The 21,371-nt window shown below is 34.4% G+C and overlaps 3 protein-coding genes across 3 annotated transcripts; 1 reads left to right on the plus strand and 2 right to left on the minus strand.

The window, feature by feature from the left end:
* On the minus strand, positions 1 to 5,463 carry LOC136271876 (caldesmon-like). The gene is made up of 4 exons (XM_066072449.1): positions 5,302 to 5,463; positions 2,680 to 5,093; positions 2,370 to 2,499; positions 1 to 6 (listed from the first exon to the last, which is right to left on the minus strand). The coding sequence occupies exons 1-4, from the start codon at positions 5,461 to 5,463 to the stop codon at positions 1 to 3; spliced, it is 2,712 nt and encodes a 903-aa protein (XP_065928521.1).
* Positions 5,464 to 13,237: 7,774 nt separating this feature from the next.
* Positions 13,238 to 15,301, plus strand: LOC136271877 (uncharacterized). The gene is made up of 3 exons (XM_066072450.1): positions 13,238 to 13,245; positions 13,713 to 15,189; positions 15,272 to 15,301. The coding sequence occupies exons 1-3, from the start codon at positions 13,238 to 13,240 to the stop codon at positions 15,299 to 15,301; spliced, it is 1,515 nt and encodes a 504-aa protein (XP_065928522.1).
* On the minus strand, positions 15,017 to 20,376 carry LOC117689509 (uncharacterized). The gene is made up of 4 exons (XM_034471040.2): positions 19,973 to 20,376; positions 19,521 to 19,557; positions 18,431 to 18,524; positions 15,017 to 15,489 (listed from the first exon to the last, which is right to left on the minus strand). The coding sequence occupies exons 1-4, from the start codon at positions 20,012 to 20,014 to the stop codon at positions 15,417 to 15,419; spliced, it is 246 nt and encodes an 81-aa protein (XP_034326931.2). The 5' UTR covers positions 20,015 to 20,376; the 3' UTR covers positions 15,017 to 15,416.
* Between the last annotated feature and the right edge of the window lie 995 nt (positions 20,377 to 21,371).

Genomic DNA, 21,371 nt, shown 5'->3' on the forward strand with positions numbered 1-21,371 from the left:
TCATCCCTGTTATCAACATCATCATCATCATCACCATAAGGAATTTTACAAGTTACATATGTATCAATGAAATCAACAACATCACAATCAGCGTCTTTGTGTAATTTCGGTGCATCTTCAATCCAAAAAAGACAGTGCGTATGAGGGGATCCTCTTTGCTGAAATTCAATTCGATAAAAGTAATCTTTAACTTTTCCAATAGGATTTGCATTTGATAAGATAACCTTCTTTAAAAAGGTTTGAAACCGATAATCAAACATGCGTGAAACAGTTATTGGGTTCTTTTTCAGAATTTCCCATTTTTCTGATAATGTTAAATCTTCAATACTTCTGGGGTCGTTATTCTGTTTTAAGATAGCTTCAAATATTTCTGGCCATCTCATTTCAGCTGCAGAGAAGGAACAAAACCATGTTGGAAGACCAAGTTGTCTAATCATTGCAAAAAGATCCTTTTGTGCTGTCTGCCAGTATGGTGGAGTTCCTCGTATTGGTTTCAAAAATTTATACCCATCATCTGCTTTAAAAATTTCACGCAGAGAGTCTTTGTTTTTTATAGATTTCAAAGTTAACCTGTTTCCATCAAAACCTTTCTCTGGTGTCTTCCTTAATGCTATTGAAACGTTTGATACCACTTGTTGCAATTCTGTCAAATACTGGGAAAAGAAGATAAAATCGGTGTCGTTTGCGTATCTTGTGTCGACATTCATTAACTTGTTCAAAAGAAATCTTGACAATGTTAAACGAACATCCCTTTCATCGTCAAATACATTTTCACCATTAGGAAAATGACATGGAAAGCACTTTGTGTCTATTCCTTTTTCCATCAGTATACTTACTGGGTTATTCTTTTCACAAGGGGCTAAACAAAATATTTGATCGAAATATTGGTCCAAAACCTCTTGACCTATGTCAACTGGCTGAAGACAAGTATCATGTGGCATTGCGTGATTCAACTCATCATCAATTGTTTCACTAATTTCATTTTCGTGTAAATTTTCATCGTGATATTTTTCCGCATCTGCAGTAGATGATTCAATAGGATTTTCCCAAGAATCGTCAAAATGTAGATCTTTGTAATACTTATTTTCTTTACACAAATATTCAATTGCTCTTCTGACCTTTTGTGTGTTAATAAACTTGAAATCACAGTGTCCCTTGTAGGAAAGTTTTCTCTTTAATTTGACTTGGATTAATTGGTTTTCATTTTCTGGTCGTGGTAGTGACTCTACTGTATCAGTCACATTGCTAGGTACACAAACAACGGGTCCTTGAACACCAAATTGCCCTCCTTTGGGTAAAGCCATCATTTTCTTGAACGGAATCATTCGTGATACGAGATGTCTTTCGACTGAGTTTAATTCCTTTAAAACTTCTGGTACCTCTGCGTTCTCCAACCTATTCATGAAACATTCACTAGGCATAGTTCCCGATAAAAGTTTTCTATGGCAAGTGTAGCAGACCCATAATTTACATCTAGACGAACACGTGTGCCTTTCAGTCCCAGGACATCTTTCTAAATATTTTGTTGATACATATGCTTGTCCTAATCCAATACCCTCTGAAGTTGTGTTTTTGTTGTAAGTTTGAGGTTCGCAAATCAGGACTTGCTTTTTGAATAACAGTTTGAAACATACCGAGCAAATATGATCGGGGTACATCTTCATTTCATCTCGAAATTTTTCTTGAACAAAAACCCAGTCCTTACTCTTACATCGTCTAGCATAAACAGAAGTTTTGACATTTTTTCTGTGAACTTCGCTTGTTTTGTACTGTGTTTTAGAGTACTGCTTTATTTTTGCTTTATGACTTCCATCATTTTTGTACCTTTTTATTGATGCTTCCTTTACCTTGGCTTGATGCTGTTTATTTGTACTGTACTTTGTTTTAGATGCCAATTTAACATTGTCCCTGTGCTCTTTATCAATATCGTACTTTAATATTGAGTGCAATTTCTTATTCTCTCTTTGCAGTTCATTTGTTTCATATCTTAGCTGTGATGCTTTTATCTTTTCTTGTTTGTATTCTTCATCCCTAGTGTATTTTCTTAATGCATAAATTCTTTGCTGTTCTTTTCGTTTATCTATTTGACTGACATTGAGAAATACATTGCTGTCCTCAAGTTTTGATTTTTTCTTCCGGTAGAGATTAGAGGTGTCAGTACTTTTCCTTTTTAATATCATTGAGTCACCATTTTGATTTTTGGGAAGGGTGTGGTTTTTAATACTTTCTTGTCTGTCCGATTTTTTAAGCGTTTTGTCTTTTTCTAAATTAATGCGGTTATTTATTTCAAACTGGTTACTGTTTTCAAATTCCGCTGTGACAGGGGTAATTTCACTTAAAATTGAATTGGCAATTTTAACACCAGTTACCTCAAACTGTTCATATCTACTAGCATTCATAGAGTTAGCTAATGACATACAATGCGAAGTCAGATCTTCGACAGTATTGCATTCAAGGAGAATACTCTTTCCAAATGGGGACATTTTCCCAAATCTATCTCTACAATGAGGATCAAAAACATAAAAGGAATTTCTATCCTTTATAATAATGTACGTGTTACTTTTAAATGTAACAAATGCACCATCAGAGTCTATAAGAGCATTATTTATTGCTTCGTTCAATGACCAACTCTGAAAATCAGAATCATGCAAGCAATTCGCAGGGTTTATCAATCCATACAAAGAATCATAAAATTCGAAGTTAAATTCTTTATTGAAGCATTCAATTTGTCTCGGAATTTCTGTAACTAAAACATAGTCATTATGCATGGTAGAACTACCTGCTAAGAACCGATACAATTCATTACCAGTATTCAAAACAACATTCATATCATGAACATTCCAGTCTTTTGTATGTTTTACTTTGCTATACATCAAGGAAGCTAGACTGTTCATAACACATTGTTTTCCGGCAGATGCACCGAACTTAGGATGTCCTTGGTGACAGTTACCTTGCAGAATTTTCCCCTCGAATTGAATGTTCTCTTCCCCTGTGCTACATTGAAATGCCTCCTCCATTAAAATGTCATCAGAGCATGTGCGCTGTCCTTTTAATGTCTCAATTTTCGTATCAACTTTCACATTATGCATAACTGTTTCAGAATGATCAAAAATGTTTGAGGCTGTGTTTGCAGACGTGTTCATTACGTTTTCCTTATGTTCTTCCACCGATAGAACAACTTCATAATGTGCTCGGTAACAATGTTTTAGATAAATTGCCTCAGCTTCTACTTTTAATCTGCTATTTGCTTGTTTTCCCGAAAACCTTACCCAGGACTTGTTACTATCGTCAAACACATAAATATCAGTTTGAAGCAAGTGAGCTGCAGCAATGATTTCAACTTCGGTGGCCCATACTCCATTCTTTAACATGCCTTTTTTAAAAACATAACTGCAGACAGATTGGTATCCTGATCTTAAAAAGCTGAAAAATATTTTTTCATTTTTCAAAATATGATTTACTATTATGCTTCTTATTTTGAAATGATGACATTCTTCACCAAAGATTGCAAATGATAATGATCTAAAGAAACAATTCCCGTCCCCTACAATAGATCTGGTTTTCGTAGGAACCGTCAGCAGTTTTTCAACAGATATGGATTGGTCTTTGAATTCCTTTGCAACAACACTGGAGTTTGATCTTCTTTTCAACCGCTCTTTTGTGGCCTCCGAAAGGGGACAGTAACTCAAATCAGTTTTCTCACAGTCAATAAGAGACAATTCCACATCTTCTTTCCTCTTCTTTTTAGTGTTTCTATCAATTTTTTCCCTTGGTTTTTGTTTCAAAACATCAATTAATCTAACTTCCCATTTTCCATAGTCCGGTTCTGATAACTGTTGAAGTCTGCGATCAATTTGGTTTTGTATATCAGCTGGAATTGAAGTACACATTTTCTTTACTTTAACACTAGCCTCATCATTCTTGTTCTTGTCACACGTCTTGAAGCCAAAATTCATTTTACGTTTGTTTGATCTTTTAATTTTGTAATTTCCCTCATGAATTTCATCTTCTCTTTTTATATCTTTTTTGCTTCTTCCATTGTCGAATATAGCTTCAATTTTTTCTTCGTTCATTTCATTTGTTATTTTCTTTTGGGTTTTCTTTGTAACTGTGCATGACCTCATTTCACCCATTGATTTCGAGCAAATTTTTGTTTTCTGGTTAGTTTTGGTTTGGATTGTCACCATTGATTCTAGACCACTATCTTTGATGGTTTTTGTTTTAGTTTTCTGTTTCTTAAGTTTTCTTTCAGTTTCTTTGTTCAGTTTTGTTTCAATTTTCAGTTTATTTGTTTCTTTGTTCAGTTTTGTTTCAGTTTCTTTGTTCAGTTTTGTTTTAGTTTCTTGTTCAGTTTTCAGTATATTTGTTTCTTTGTTCAGTTTTGTTTCAGTTTCTTGTTTAGTTTCTTTGTTCAGTTTTGTTTCAGTTTCTTGTTCAGTTTTCAGTTCATTTGTTTCTTTGTTCAGTTTTGTTTCAGTTTCTTGTCCAGTTTTTTCGTTCAATTTTGTTTCAGTTTCTTGTTCAGTTTTCAGTTCATTTGTTTCTTTGTTCAGTTTTGTTTCAGTTTCTTGTTCAGTTTTCAGTTCATTTGTTTCTTTGTTCAGTTTTGTTTCAGTTTCTTGTCCAGTTTTTTCGTTCAATTTTGTTTCAGTTTCTTGTTCAGTTTTCAGTTCATTTGTTTCTTTGTTCAGTTTTGTTTCAGTTTCTTGTTTCGTTTTTTCGTTCAGTTTTGTTTCAGTTTCTTGTTCAGTTTTGAGTTCATTTGTTTCTTTGTTCAGTTTTGTTTCAGTTTCTTGTTCAGTTTTCAGTTCATTTGTTTCTTTGTTCAGTTTTGTTTCAGTTTCTTGTTCAGTTTTTTCGTTCAGTTTTGTTTCAGTTTCTTGTTCAGTTTTCAGTTCATTGGTTTCTTTGTTCAGTTTTGTTTCAGTTTCTTGTTTCGTTTTTTCGTTCAGTTTTGTTTCAGTTTCTTGTTCAGTTTTCAGTTCATTTGTTTCTTTGTTCAGTTTTGTTTCAGTTTCTTGTTTCGTTTTTTCGTTCAGTTTTGTTTCAGTTTCTTGTTTTGTTTTCAGTTCATTTGTTTCTTTGTTCAGTTTCTTGTTCAGTTTTCAGTTCATTTGTTTCTTTGTTCAGTTTTGTTTCAGTTTCTTGTTTTGTTTTCAGTTCATTTGTTTCTTTGTTCAGTTTTGTTTCAGTTTCTTGTTTTGTTTTCAGTTTGTTTGTTTCTTTGTTCAGTTTTGTTTCAGTTCTTGTTTTTGTTCCAAGGTTTTTTAAAGAGGCCTTGGATAGCCTCTGGCCACTAACTGTGTTAGCATTGGCCAACGTTCCTGTAAAGGAACTAAAATTGTCTGGGTTTTTTTTAGAGTTGCCCACCAAACTCTCTGATTTCTCAGGCTTTACTGCTGACTTCCTTCTCTCTTTCTCTTTGGCTGCTTTTTGTGCAGCAGAAATCCGTTTTGACCTCATTCTACAAAATAAAACAAGGGAAAATTAGGCAGAAAATAATGTAAGTAACAAAATTCTTAATTCGTATTATTGGCATCTTATTTTTATTTTCCTGGAACCTATGTTTAATTGACATTGCTTACTTTCTACAGTCTTTGACAGACAGATAGATTGACAAAGTGGTTCCTATATATCCCCCAAAACTTTATTTGAGGAGGGTATAATGACACAGGAAAAATCGGGAAAATATTTTGTAGCATATTATCCAAAAAAAAATTCAAATCAACACATTATAATAGAATTGCGCAACTAAGATTATAGGTCAGATTCATTCAATTACCATCACATTTTTACGATGAAGTCGCTGTCAAGGCAACATTTATGGTGTCGAGGTAACGTTAATATAAAGCGCCCTATATAGCAGAGTTCATAAGGGTAAATCTCCTATACATGTTGCTAACACTTCTGGTTCAATGATTCATCATGTTTCACTCAAAATCTACTGTAAAAGTAGCCATGAATGTCTGTGTACATGTCACAAATTATAGATACATTAAATAAAGTTCATTGTATTAAGGTAAGAGATTGCTTTGTTGTTTTCATTATGAAATATTTTCACTTTCTTCATTGCTTTTTAAATGATCTACATGTATTTATTTTATCATAACAGTAACAAGATTCAAAGAATTAAATTGCGTCTCGTTGCCTGTCACAGATCATCAGAACAGACTATACACTTCTGTTTTCAATTGATTCACGCTTACAACGAGATGCGATTCAACTCTTTGGATCAAGTTTCTATTAGGATGGTAATTGATGATAAATTTATGATATATCCTTTTATTTAAAAGGTAAACATAATAAAACTGGTTTTGTTTAAAAGGGCGTGGTCACGATTTTTGTCAAATTTTATTTTTCTACTTTTTATTATTTACAATGCTTTGGGAATGCATTTCTAATAATCAAATGAAATGTGGGTGCCAGTCGATGAGTTTTAAGCAAAAAACAGGGCTCATAATTCTTCATCATGTAAACAAGGCTCGTGCCGTGTTTCGATTTATATAGGTTCAATATACCAACAAAAAATCTTTTCAAGCTGATTTGTCTATCTTCTTATTCATTTTAAGCATAAATAAACAGTTCCTAATGATTCACACATTTATTTGAGGTCTAAAAGTGGAATTTTCACTTCAACATTCAAAATGTAAACAAACGCTTTGTTTACATAGCGAAGAATTCTAAGCTCTGCAACTCACTTATAACTCAACAAATGACACTCAAATTTTGGTTGCCTATTAAGAATGCCTTACTGAAGCATTGTAAACATTAAAATCGAAACAAAAATTATATAAAGTTTACATCTGATGGTTTTAATAATTTAACATTAACAAGAAAATTTAGTGTATAAACATTCAATAGGTTTAGAAATAGCAAAACACCAATAATATCAATAATGCATTTACCAGACTTGGTCACACTTACATGCATTCATGTTTGAGAAATCTCGCAACTTGCTGGGATTTCCGAGATTTTATTCACAGACATTCTGGGACTTGGGTGCTAATTTAACCACCTTCATTAGTCCCATCTTTATTTTAACTTACATTCAGTAATCACTTTTACACTAACAATGCTACAATACAAGACAAAATATCATACTTTCTTTGGATAAATTTCAACAAGGGTACCACAAAGTGAAGCACCCCATCACTAGATCAAATATTGTTGGGGGAATGCATTATATAGGACTATGTACATGTAATTAACGAGAGCAAATATTTTGCGAAATATATTGAAAAATTGACCAAATTGAGGGGAAGGCAGATATTTGACCTTAACAAATGTAGTTCTTTCAATATTCAAGTCTACAGATTAGATAATATAATCAAGTCAAACATATGATCAATGAATACAGTAAAGATGCATATGCATCATCAATGATTAAAGTACAAAAAGATCGAAAATGGAGACACTTTTGAAGTGTCAATGTACAGGTGTGTTCATGTATCTTGAATGTTTATATGTAACACAAGTAATAGCTTTCCAAAAGGCTTGCCTGACTAAACAAAATTATTCAATGAAGGTATGCATGTCTAAATTATGCTATCTTGTAGGAAATAAAGTTAATTTTCTCTGTTGATCATAAATTGATATACAGAACTGTAGATTTAAGAAGTAACTTCAATCTTTTTCTTCTATCTACTGCACGTACATGTATATCACTTCAAATGAAATTATTTCATTATTTCAAATTTTGTTAGGGATGTACATGTATTGAAGAATTGCATGCAAGCTTGAAAGCTGACCAAAAAAAAAAACAGTCAAATCTTATATTATATGTTATTCAAATTTATTAACATACAAAATCAATGGCATTTTTGTTATTTCTAACCATAGGAAATGGGAAAAGATTTTCAAGGCTTGTTTTTTTAAGTGGAAGGGGGGGGGGGGCAGTAATTCTTCACAAGCAATTAACAAGATGCCCATATACCGAATTGCTCACCTGAATAACAATGGCGAAATACTTTTACTTAAAACACTAAAAATAATTAAGAACAGTAAAATTTATGTTAAACAAAGTTAAGTTATATATAAGCATACATAAATGATCCGTATGAAACGTAGCTGAAGATCTAGCGATCTGTAGTATGCTCTGATGGACAATTCTAGTTGTTTGTGGTATGTCAACCCATAGTAGTAGATATGCAGCTATTATCAATATGAAACAATCTTAGCATGACAAATGTGTGATATCTGTCAAAGTCTCCTCTGAATTTTGGACTAGTTTCATTGTAAGTAATAGGGAAAAATTTGTCTGAAAGTGGACTGCTTGTTTCAATCGGATGACTTTAATTTCTTGCCCGCTTCAACTTTTACCCATGGGCAATCTTCTAACCTTCCAATACTACAAAACGTAAGTTTTTTTTTAACCTTAACTGGATTAAAATTCCAAAAATATCAAGTTGTTGATTTGCACTGCATACGGTTGCGTAAAATTGTACATAAAATTACCGGAAATGTCTATTTAATGTCGTCGTACATAAAGTTCATGTTTTAACTTTGCTTTTATACGATAATTTAAAAAAAATTGAATCAGTTGACTTGGAAATTAATAGGGTTTGTCCTTTTACCATGCCAAAGAGGTGTACAAAGTTTGATGAATATTCATTAGAGGGTTTTCTTGGAATAATGGTAAAGTATTGACAATGGACACACACACATACATACACACACCCGCACAGCAGCAATGCTACATGTATATCCCCCTCGCAACAAGTTGTGCGAGGAGATAATAAAACCTGTATATTGTTTCCTGCAGGTTTTGCAAATGTGTAAACAGTATTAGCTCTTTAAAGATAAAAAAATTGTACATTTTCTAAGATGTATATCAGTTTAAAAATCAGCATCCATTGTGGGCCTACAAAATGTACCTTATCGTGAGTAATCATAATTTATACAAGAGGCCCATGGGCCACATCGCTCACCTGAGGAACAATAGGTATGATAAAGTCAGCTTAATGGAGTCAAAATACAAACAATCTGGACAATGTACAACAATACATGTAGATCCTGTATAAATAAAATCCATTTTTCCCCCTTGGAACTCGGATAGCCCTGATTGCTGCCAATATTTACAAGAGCAGACTTTAATCACCGCTCCTGCACACGTTACGCAGGCAGGGGTGACCGCACAACTACACAACTTAACAGGTACCAACATTTACACAAGCAGGCAGGGATGACCGCACACTTACGCCAACAGCTCAACCTAACGCAAACAAGGACTTCCACACACTTGCGCTAGAAAGGCCTGAACACCAGCAGGGATGACCATACACTAGTGCTCGCCACACTAGTGCTCCGCCGCAACCACCACCAATACAAGCAGGTATGACTGTACACTTGTATTAATGCAATGCAGGGCAGGAATGACCGCACACTTTGTATCAAAGGTTAGAAAACACGTAGATTAGATAGGGCAGGGATGTTCACACACTCAATCTATCTATCCATACCTGTTTAAGTTTAACCCCTAACAGTCACTCTCCTTAATGCAATAGACACTGTCCCTATATATGTGCCAGCCTTAAATAATTCATAGTATCTAAAAATTGGAAATCAAAAATAAACAAACTAATCCGGCCTAACCCAAAACTTCTTATGCAGAACAACTTATATACATTGAATATTTATTATTGTATAAAAATAATCATCACAATAATTGGTTAACAGTGGATGCATTAATTAAAATAATCAAGAATCAATAAATCAAGGGCAATAACTCAATACAGTAATACAAAAAGATTCTAATGAAAAAATAGCTGCCTGCTTTAATTTTATAGTCATATCACATGTTGAGTATTGCAGTTCTCAAAAAGATCCTTTACAATTGTTTATATATGGGATATTTAGCTACATCAAACTCTGAACCTTCTTGTGAGGCCGAAGAATTGTCCTGGAGCCAAAGTTTTAACAATTATAAAGAATCATCTTGCTGATTAGTTTCTGAGAAGAAGATTTTTAAAGATTTACTTTATATATTCCTATGTAAAACTTTAACACCCCCCCCCCCAAATGTGGCCTCACCCTACCCCCAGGGATCATGATTTTCACAACTTTGAATCTACACTACCTGAGGATACTTCCACAAAAGTTTCAGCTTTCCTGGCTGATAAGTTTCTGAGGAGAAGATTTTTAAAGATTTACTCTATATATTCCTATGTAAAACTTCGACCCCCCATTGTGCCCCACCCTACCCCCAGGGATCATAATTTTCACAACTTTGAATCTACACTGATTGAGGATGCTTCCACACAAGTTTCAGCTTTCCTGGCTGATTAGTTTCTGAGAAGACGATTTTTAAAGATTTACTCTATATACATGTATTTCTATGTAAAATTTTAACACCCCCCCCCCTAATGTGGCCTCACCCTACCCCCAGGGATCATGATTTTCACAACTTTGAATCTACACTACCTGAGGATGCTTCCACACAAGTTTCAGCTTTCCTGGCTGATTAGTTTCTGAGAAGAAGATTTTTAAAGATTTACTCTATATATTCCTATGTAAAACTTCGACCCTCCATTGTGGCCCCACCCTACCCCCGGGGATCATGAATTTCACAACTTTGAATCTACACTACCTGAGGATGCTTCCACACAAGTTCAGCTTTCCTGGCTGTTTAGTTTCTGAGAAGAAGATTTTTAAAGATTTACTCTATATATTCGTATGTAAAACTTCGACCCCCCATTGTGGCCCCACCCTACCCCCAGGGGTCATGAATTTCACAACTTTGAATCTACACTACCTGAGGATGCTTCCACACAAGTTTCACCTTTCCTAGCTTTCTGGTTCTTGAGAAGAAGATTTTTAAAGATTTACTCTATATATTTCTATGTAAAACTTCGACCCCCCATTGTGGCCCCACCCTACCCCCGGGGATAATGAATTTCACAACTTTCAATCTACACTACCTGAGGATGCTTCCACACAAGTTTCAGCTTTCTTGGCTGTTTAGTTTCTGAGAAGAAGATTTTTAAAGATTTACTCTATATATTCCTATGTAAAACTTCGACCCCCCATTGTGGCTCCACCCTACCCCTGGGGGTCATGAATTTCACAACTTTGAATCTACACTACCTGAGGATGCTTCCACACAAGTTTCACCTTTCCAAGCTTTCTGGTTCTTGAGAAGAAGATTTTTGAAAATTTCTCGAAATTTTTCATTAATTTCTTATTATCTCCCCTTGAAAACGGGTGTGGCCCTTAATTTTCACAACTTTGAATCCCCTTTGCCTAAGGATGATTTGTGCTAAGTTTGGTTGAAATTGGCCTAGTAGTTCTTGAGAAGATGTTGAAAATGTGAAAAGTTTACGGACAGACGGACAGACGGACGGACGGACACACATTAGGCTATATATTGGGTTCGTCAGGTCCAAGTTCTGTTGGATATTGCTTATTGGATATGAAAAAACTGTACACACGAGAGTACAGTTATTGGGTTGTAACTGTTTAAAACTAATTGGGCATCTATATTTAAGTGTCTACACTTATTGGATTTTTCATTTTATTCTTGATTCATACCAAATTTATAGTTGATTAATTGTTTGTATGTATATTTAGACAAAACTGCATACCTTTTATTTGAGACAAAGTTCTTTTTGTGAAGTAGTTTTGCTAAGATCGAAAATACTATTTCCCTCTACAATGCACATGACCAATTAGCATTTATTTACCGCCTCCTAATGGAAGGCAAGTCTACCTTAATGTAAATACCAGTACTTATTTTAGTCATGATTTCGGATACCTAGAAACATTCATTACAAAAAGAAAACCCAACAAGTCTTCTGATAAAGTCCCATTCATATTGGATACATAAAGGAGTCAACAGGTATTCAACTCAAGCCCTAATCCTCTTGGTTACCTGTCAATGGAATACAACTCAACAAGAATTGGACACCTGTCCAAATCCTCCTGGCTAACTATCTTTCTATAGTGGAATACAACTCAACAAGAATTGGACACATATCCTAATCCTATTGGCTACCTTTCTTTATGAACTGGAATGCAACTCAACAAGAAATGGACACCTGTCCAAATCCTTTTGGCTACCTCTCACCCTAAAGTGGAATACAACTTAACAGGAATTGAACACCTGTCCAAATCTTCTTGGCTATCTTTCTGTCTTAACTGAAATACAACTCAACAAGAAATGGACACATGTCCAAATCCTCCTGGCTACCTATCTCCCTAAACTGTAATACAACTCAACAGGAATTGGACACCTGTCCAAATCCTCTTGGCTAACTATCACCCTAAACTGTAATACAACTCAACAGGAATTGGACACCTGTCCAAATCCTCTTGGCTACCTTTCTTTCTTCACTGGAATACAACTCAACAAGAATTGGACACGTGTCCAAATCCTCTTGGCTACCTTTCTTTCTTCACTGGAATACAACTCAACAAGAACTCGACACCTGTCCAAATCCTCTTGGCTACCTATCTCCCTTAACTGGAATACAACTCAACAAGAATTGGACACCTGTCCAAATCCTCTTGGCTAACTATCTTCCTATAGTGGAATACAACTCAACAAGAATTGGACACGTGTCCAAATCCTCTTGGCTACCTTTCTTTCTTAACTGGAATACAACTCAACAAGAATTGGACACGTGTCCAAATCCTCTTGGCTACCTTTCTTTCTTCACTGAAATACAACCCAACAGATATTTGGAACACCTGAGTGTCTGTATTTTTCTTGAATATTTGTTCTCCTGTATTAGAATACAACCCAATCAGTAGATGGCATTTGTAATATATCAAGGTACATGTATCATTATTTGGCAATCTGGCAGTTATGCAAATGAAACTAATTCTTCTAAGCATGGTTTTGAAATTAAATTATTGCAACATGGCCGTAGTTCATAAAATTCAAGCAAATATAATGAAAAGATTTCATCAACAACCTTTTATTTTATCTACTATTAAGTACATGTATATGTAACTACCAAACTATTGATGAATCATCATTATTTATTTTTGTCTTCAGGAACACAGAAAAATATTTCTCTAAGCTTTGATCCAAAGATATATTTAATGACAAATGGCACACAAAGTATTAAATAAATCAAGTCCTTAATTACAAATTTGGCTATCATTTCATTTAGGAAAAGAAATTCTCATCAAATGAAGAAAATCCATGAAAATGCTACAAATAATTTTATACAACTATACTGCAAAACAAATTGCAATCTTGCAATAATTTGACTTTATCAAAGGAAATTCTTATCAAATGTCCAAGTAAATGAATTATGTGTACTTTCGTACGATAAAATTCTCAAACTGATTACATCCTACTAAACAGATACAATGCATGTGTTTCACACAATAAAAGAGATAACCATTGACTCAAGTTCAGTGACAAGTAAATGAAGTTATTCTTCCTGGAGTGGTGTATGTGTGTTAATACATTCTCTGAAATATTCTTTAACTTTCTCCAGTTCAGCCTCAGTCCATTTTATTCGCGCTGCAATGAAACAAATTTGTACATCTTATAAAAATGTGTTATAACCTGAATCTGCACCACCTCTATCTTAGCATATCTTAACATGGACTGAAACACACACTTGACCACTTTTACAATGAATAACTATGCACACAAAGTTTGACTGATATTATCCAGTTTGTTTGAGTTTAAAATCAGAAAAGTTAAATTGAAATCTTAAATAACTTACTCAAATAAGTCATGACAAGTTCCTTGTCACTAGGAGAAGGTGTGCCGAGTTCCTTGTCACTAAGAGAAGGTGTGCCGAGTTCCTTGTCACTAAGAGAAGGTGTGCCGAGTTCCTTGTCACTAAGAAAAGATGTGCCAAGTTCCTTGTCACTAGGAGAAGGTGTGCCGAGTTCCTTGTCACTAGGAGAAGGAGTGCCGAGTTCCTTGTCACTAGGAGAAGATGTGCCGAGTTCCTTGTCACTAGGAGAAGGAGTGCCGAGTTCCTTGTCACTAAGAGAAGGTGTGCCGAGTTCCTTGTCACTAAGAAAAGATGTGCCGAGTTCCTTGTCACTAGGAGAAGGTGTGCCGAGTTCCTTGTCACTAGGAGAAGGAGTGCCGAGTTCCTTGTCACTAGGAGAAGATGTGCCGAGTGCCTTGTCACTAGGATAAGGAGTGCCGAGTTCCTTGTCACTAAGAGACGGTGTGCCGAGTTCCTTGTCACTAAGAGAAGGTGTGCCGAGTTTCTTGTCACTAAGAGAAGGTGTGCCGAGTTCCTTGTCACTAAGAAAAGATGTGCCAAGTTCCTTGTCACTAGGAGAAGGTGTGCCGAGTTCCTTGTCACTAGGAAAAGATGTGCCGAGTTATTTGTCGCTAGGAGAAGGTGTGCCGAGTTCCTTGTCACTAGGAGAAGGTGTGCCGAGTTCCTTGTCACTAAGAGAAGGTGTGCCGAGTTCCTTGTCACTAAGAGAAGGTGTGCCGAGTTCCTTGTCACTAAGAGAAGGTGTGCCGAGTTCCTTGTCACTAGGAGAAGATGTGCCGAGTTCCTTGTCACTAGGAGAAGGTGTGCCGAGTTCCTTGTCACTAGGAGAAGGTGTGCCGAGTTCCTTGTCACTAAGAGAAGGTGTGCCGAGTTCCTTGTCACTAAGAGAAGGTGTGCCGAGTTCCTTGTCACTAAGAAAAGATGTGCCAAGTTCCTTGTCACTAGGAGAAGGTGTGCCGAGTTCTTTGTCACTAGGAGAAGGTGTGCCGAGTTCCTTGTCACTAGGAGAAGGTGTGCCGAGTTCCTTGTCACTAGGAAAAGATGTGCCGAGTTCCTTGTGGCTAGGAGAAGATGTGCCGAGTTCCTTGTCACTAGGAGAAGGAGTGCCGAGTTCCTTGTCACTAGGAGAAGGTGTGCCGAGTTCCTTGTCACTAGGAGAAGATGTGCCAAGTTCCTTGTCACTAGGAGAAGGTGTGCCGTGTTCCTTGTCACTAAGAGAAGGTGTGCCGAGTTCCTTGTCACTAAGAAAAGATGTGCCAAGTTCCTTGTCACTAGGAGAAGGTGTGCCGAGTTCCTTGTCACTAGGAAAAGATGTGCCGAGTTATTTGTTGCTAGGAGAAGGTGTGCCGAGTTCCTTGTCACTAGGAGAAGGAGTGCCGAGTTCCTTGTCACTAAGAGAAGGTGTGCCGAGTTCCTTGTCACTCAGAGAAGGTGTGCCGAGTATCTTGTCACTAAGAGAAGGTGTGCCGAGTTCCTTGTCACTAGGAAAGAGGTGCCGAGTTCTTTGTCACTAGGAAATGGTGTGCCGAGTTCCTTGTCACTAAGAGAAGTTGTGCCGAGTACCTTGTCACTAGGAGAAGGTGTGCCGAGTTCCTTGTCACTAGGAGAAGGTGTGCAGAGTTCCTTGTCACTAGGAGAATGTGTGCAGAGTTCCTTGTCACTAGGAGAAGATGTGCCGAGTTCCTTGTCACTAGGAGAAGGTGTGCCGAGTTCTTGTCACTAGGAGCAGGTGTGCCGAATTTGTTGGGCTCTTTTCTTGCTTCTGCAAGATCGTGTCTTCTGGCCACTTTTACTGAAAGCAAACAGATATATGTTGTTAAATTTATTTCTTGGACTTATCATCTGTGAAGTTTTTTCCTAGTAAATGACCCTAGCAGACAGTTTAAAATCATTTTATGACTGCGAACAAGAATACAATCCCATACAAACTAAACACTTTATGACATGCCTTGATCCTTTTTATGGAAATAATGTATACTGATAATAAAATTCCTAATTTTTAGAAAAATAATATGTAAAAAAATGTTTTTCTAATTAGTTAAATATTTAGTTTACTTGATTATGTGATACATTAACGTTATCCTATTTGTAACAATTTTGTTTTTTTTAATTGCATTTATTTAAAAAAAAATCATGATTGATACAAATAAGACAACAATGTTTCTGTAAGAATGTTTGAAAGCTGAATTGTACCCCCAAATGGTTTTGTTTGAACACCAAATAAAATGTTCTTTGACTAGATTTTTTTTAAAAATTGTCGTCTTGATTGAAGGCAAAAAAAAATATTAATGATAAAATTGGTGCATTTCTTAGACAGTTCTTAATGTTTAGGTGCACATTTTTTAATGCAAATTGTATTAAAAAAAATAACATGTCAATCAACTACTATCAACAAATTTATTAATACTGCAGTCTTCTCACCTGAGACTCATAGGCAAAAACAACTTCAATTATGGAAAATATCTTTTAAAAACATATCGATGATCATTTGAATATTCTCACACCTTAACACACACTAGCTAAAGCGTATTTAACAAATTATTTCTATATTTTTTACATGATACATCCATAATATAAAATTGTTTAAAAATCCAGATTGTTTTTTAATTTAATGTAAACAAGTATGGCAGTCATTGATTTACTACAAAATCACCAATTATGAGGCTGATGGGAGTTAGCCTTTTATATGATATGATTAATGAAGTTAGATGGTGTGCCTTTATATATAATGATAGTCCTATGAAATGGACAGAGTTTGCAAATGGCATCGTTTCTTCTTTTTGTTCTCAATTCTCAAACCAAGCTTTTCTTTTCTATCATGACAAAATAACATGATGCTGTGTAGTTTACAGTGGTGCAAAGGGTGTTAACATGTGACTGAATATTCAAACTCCATTCGAGATATTCAATATCCATTCGAATATTAGAAATTTACTATTTGCGAATATTAGAACATTCATTTCAACACTAGATTAAAGTCAAATTTATTTTGGTCTGAATTCATTAAAGCTGTGAATTTACAATCAAGGCCAAAGCTTACTTATCTGTTTGGTTTAGTAAGGTACTTCTCTCAATGCACTTTAATACAATCAAACATGTTTAAGACAATTGTTGAATACATCTTGGATACATCTAACAAACATCTAAAACAACCCAATACCCATGGGCACCAGTTATTTCGTGTTTTTATGCCTACCGGTAAATTATGTTTTCATTATGATATCTAATAGGTGTGTTTCAGGACATCGATTAGTTTGAGTACATAGAAAAAGTAGTGACCTAGATTATTCATGCGCTACTTTGACCTCTTGACCAATATTATTATTATTATAATGATGTTATGCATGAATAACAGCAAATTGCGCAAACAGTGTTATATTAAATATATATACATATTGTGTATCTAAATCTATATCATAAAATTTCAAATCAAATTAAAGTGGTTTTAAGTGTTTTCCATAGAAATAAACTAAGATTTTAATGTATGAAAGGGTCGCAGAAAGTACGCACGGTCCAGCATAAAAATTGTCCAAACTTTGCAACTGAGTTCTTTTTATCTGATTATTTAAAGTTTTTACAAAAATTTGAAAACTTCATAATCTACTATAATGATGTAGTCTGTTTAGTGTACGGCATTTTCATATGTCATTTGAAGCTATTTTCTAACTTTCTAAAAGATATTACGACAAAAACATGTCTATAAAAACGCCTGAAAAACGACCTCAGCTGACCGCACAGAAAAGCGCGCCATCATAAAAAATTGTGTAGACTGAAGTAAAACACCGATAGAAACAAAACAAACGATAGAAGAGGAAAAACATCACAATAGTTCGAGTTTACTTATCCATATGTGACACTGGCGATAATTTGATGGGGTATGTGATTTTACCCTCTGACCAAACGGTGAATGCGGCATATTACAATAAGGTAAACCCAGGACTACAACGTTATAGAAACATCGTAATAACTCGGCGTCAGAATGGGCCGTGTGGCCTGTATAGGCAATGCATTAACAATAACTCCAAAACAAGAATGTACATTGCTCTGATTTTTATAGATATACATTATTGTACTCTATATTAAAATATCATAATACTTTCTTTATCATGGCGCCGTTATTTTGAATAAAATAGCATGTGTCCAAAAACATTTTGGACATCCCTTGTACATCTTATAAAAGCCAATATGTTTATGTTTCCTTTCCAACATATCTTTAATTTATAATACACAAGTTTAAAAAGGGCCTGACATGTTTAGAACACTTTTCCAAGTCTTCTTGGATTTACAATGAAACGTTAACAACAACCCAATATGTCACAAGACATCTGTCTAGCACCTCTTGGATACAAAATGTTATTCATGCACATAAGCACAACCCAATTTGCTTAAGTCACCCCAATTAAAATAACACTTAATGGGTTTAACAGATATGAAAATGTTAAGTCAGATTTTTCAGAGTAGATCATCTCACCTTTTCTACCGTTAACTCTAATTCAACGTTTTTAACAGAATGTCAAATTTTAAAAACACCTTCACTCTGTTTAATTAGCCCTTTAGATTCTGCCACATGCACATTTTTCCTTTGTATCATTCACACTGAAATATTCAGAAAATTTAATACAGGAATCCATTTCTCCCAAATTTAGACAGCAAAATTATATGCTTTTCACCAGAAGATAACATGCATTAAGATATTTCTAAGGAAGAAAAAAAGCACAAAAACTATTACATACACTTTTTCATCCGACCAAAACTTGACTTTTTTTTCTGCCAAAGAACAAGCAGGCCACCAAACACCCCCATCAAGGAGAACAGCTACAGCATCTCCTAAAATTCAAGGAAATCAATTAAAATCTTTTTCCAACGGCACATTGTCAAAATAAGTATATTTAAGTTTTAGTGTAACTTTTTTATCCTAAATATTTGTTGAATTTGAATTCATTGTTTGATATTTGGACTGCATGCTTCTGCTTATCGTTACAGCCATTCAATATTTATTGCACCTGTCAATGTTCTAACCAAAGAAACAAAACTTCTTGTTTCTTTATGGCCATATAATTTAAATTTCAAATGCATACACACAAATAGTAATAAAGTTCAAGATCATGAGAACAAAAGTTAACAAATTTTTTCTTACCACTGATTAAGCAAAAAATAATCCACTAGATAAAACTCAATGAACAGTATTCTTAGTACATGTGTCTAATTCATAATACATTATTAAATACATCACATACACACTACTGGATACTTGTTTTTCATTTTGAAATTCCAAATCTGGTAAATTTTACATTTAAATAACAGTTAGTATATGAACCTTATAATACTAATACTATGAAGATTGCTTCTGTTTTATATATTAAAAACATGAAAGCATAAAAACAATGACCCTAAGAAAAATTATAGTATACTAAATTTTTGAGAAAGAAAATAGATATATGTAACCTTATTAAAAATGTTTTTTTTTGAGTCTGTGTAATTTTTTTTTACCCATTAGTCTGGTAGCAGTGATCATTCAATTTGGGGAAATAGCATCAAAATGAAACATTGCCTTTCTGGCCACTGTTTCAGCAAAACTAATTCTAAAGATTAAAAAAAAATGAAACAAAAATGAAGCAGTTATCCTTTATAAGATTATATCTTTACTCTTAATGTTTTCTGATAAAATTACTGGTGTGAGACATCAGTAATCATTGCAGCTTGGTCCTCACAACACGCTGCCGCCATTTTCTCTACTTTCGATTTATCATAGGAAGTAAAAAAAAATTGATAACTCGTACAGCGATCTATTTTCTTTTGGCACATATCATTTCATGCTCTTACCTTGGTACACCCTTTCTTCTTTTGGTATTTGATTCACCTGTGCATAATAAAAACACAAATATATCTCTTTATTTATACTTAATGTACGATATCCAACAAGAAATGGACACGCAATCTATTTATATTATATCATAATTTTTTTTACCTTACAGTTTTTTTTAACTTTTTACATCGTCAGATATCATACACATATATTATAAAGTAGAAACATTCATAATCTACTTTTACGACTTTTCAATATCATAAATTGTATAGTTTTCATTATATAGCTTGCTGCAAGTGGATCAAGACAGAGGAAATCCGAACTACACACAAGTCTCTTTGTTCCGATAATTATCCTCATGTAAAACATCATTACTTTAAAAAGTACAATATCGCTATGTTTAACAATTCAATAAATGTATCAAAGCAAGACTTATCTTTAAAGTATGAATACAATTAAGGAAACTTACTTTTTGTCTTGACCTCGTGCTCCTATGCCTTGCAGGCGCCATTGTTGTTTTTGTGAAATCAAACGCTTTACAGATCAAGATTTACGGAAGTTGCTTTTCGGAACTCTCGAGAGTTATTATGACAACAGCGTAGTTAAGTTTAGTGTTCCGAGAGTATGATGTAAAAGTGAATATACGATGCGTCCATAGAAGGAACTTTTTCAGACACTTTCTTGGACAAGACGCAGTGTCTAAGTTTTGTTGGGTACTAACTTTCATGTACCCAATTAAGGCATTTTAAGTAGATTAAGCGACACTTCCTCTTGGGTATACCCAATAAGAAAAATGTACCCAATTAGTACCAATTAGGTATAAAAAAAACCCAATATATGCACTCTCGTAAACACGGACAGACGGACGACAGACAAAATGTGATCAGAATAGCTCACTTGAGCTTTCAGCTCAGGTGAGCTAATAATATACTAATGAGATACATTTCATTTTGACAACTCTTATCTCATATGTGAAAGTTAACAAAGATTGACAGAGGATCGCCAAATAGTCTGGAAGCCAGTATGCAGTGTTTGAACTCAGTGGCAAAAATCGCTAAAGCTACAGTCAAAAACTTATTTGTTCTTACCTTAAATAATTGTTTACCTGGTGTAAACTTGTGTGACGTTTTATAACTTTACTCACTTGATCAATAAAAACATTTGACTGGAAAATGGTGTCACTTGATATGTTAAAAAGCAATATAATTCAATATATTGTCAGGCATACAGGTATCACTTTTGTACAAAGGCCCATCAATTATTTTTATCTTTTCTCAAAAACAACAAATGGCTTCAAAGCAAAATGGTTTTCTGCTGCAATATTTTCTTAAAAATAATGACAATGCAGATATCCTCATTAATTATATTAAAATGTGTCATAACTGTTTTAAAGACGTTTTTATTTACTTGTTTGAGAACTACCAAAATTGTTGCCAATTTCATATAATTCATCAAATGAGAAGGGACCTCACAAATTAGTTATAGCACATTATCCTTTTGATTTTACAGTCCACAAGTATTTAATGTTTAGTAAGACAATTCTAATGATCAACAAACATTTCAGCGTCAGTTGTAGAATTATAAGCAACTTTTCAAAACTTACCCAATTTGTTTGATTTTATTTTTTTTTAAAGTATTCATACATTATATACATAAAATGTTTTGTAACTGAGTTAGCCAAGTGACAGGCACAAAATCAGTTTCTGCACTTCTGTGTATTTTGGAATCATTAGTCCTACCCTATGACCCAATTACAACAGTTATGTAGAGGATCTTTTTAATTTTGAAGATAACTGTAAACAGGATTTTGCATTAATTTGGCAGAGTTATTAACTACTTACAAGTTACCAAATAATTGTAATATCAAC

Source organism: Magallana gigas, chromosome 9, assembly GCF_963853765.1.
Source record: "Magallana gigas chromosome 9, xbMagGiga1.1, whole genome shotgun sequence".
In the NCBI taxonomy this organism is placed as follows: domain Eukaryota; kingdom Metazoa; phylum Mollusca; class Bivalvia; order Ostreida; family Ostreidae; genus Magallana; species Magallana gigas.

Coding starts and splice junctions, on each gene's coding strand:
- LOC136271877 (XM_066072450.1), top strand. Junction 15,190..15,271: donor TCCTTGTCACTAGGAAAGAG/GTGCCGAGTTCT, acceptor CCTTGTCACTAG/GAGAAGGTGTGCCGAGTTCC.
- LOC117689509 (XM_034471040.2), bottom strand. CDS start 20,014: ATGGCGCCTGCAAGGCATAGGAGCACGAGGTCAAGACAAAAA. Junction 18,525..19,520: donor AGAAGAAAGGGTGTACCAAG/GTAAGAGCATGA, acceptor CTTGAATTTTAG/GAGATGCTGTAGCTGTTCTC. Junction 15,490..18,430: donor TTTTGGTCGGATGAAAAAGT/GTATGTAATAGT, acceptor GTTTGCTTTCAG/TAAAAGTGGCCAGAAGACAC.
- LOC136271876 (XM_066072449.1), bottom strand. CDS start 5,463: ATGAGGTCAAAACGGATTTCTGCTGCACAAAAAGCAGCCAAAGAGAAA. Junction 5,094..5,301: donor CGTTGGCCAATGCTAACACA/GTTAGTGGCCAG, acceptor AAACTGAACAAG/AAACTGAACAAAGAAACAAA. Junction 2,500..2,679: donor TTCGAATTTTATGATTCTTT/GTATGGATTGAT, acceptor TCCTCATTGTAG/AGATAGATTTGGGAAAATGT.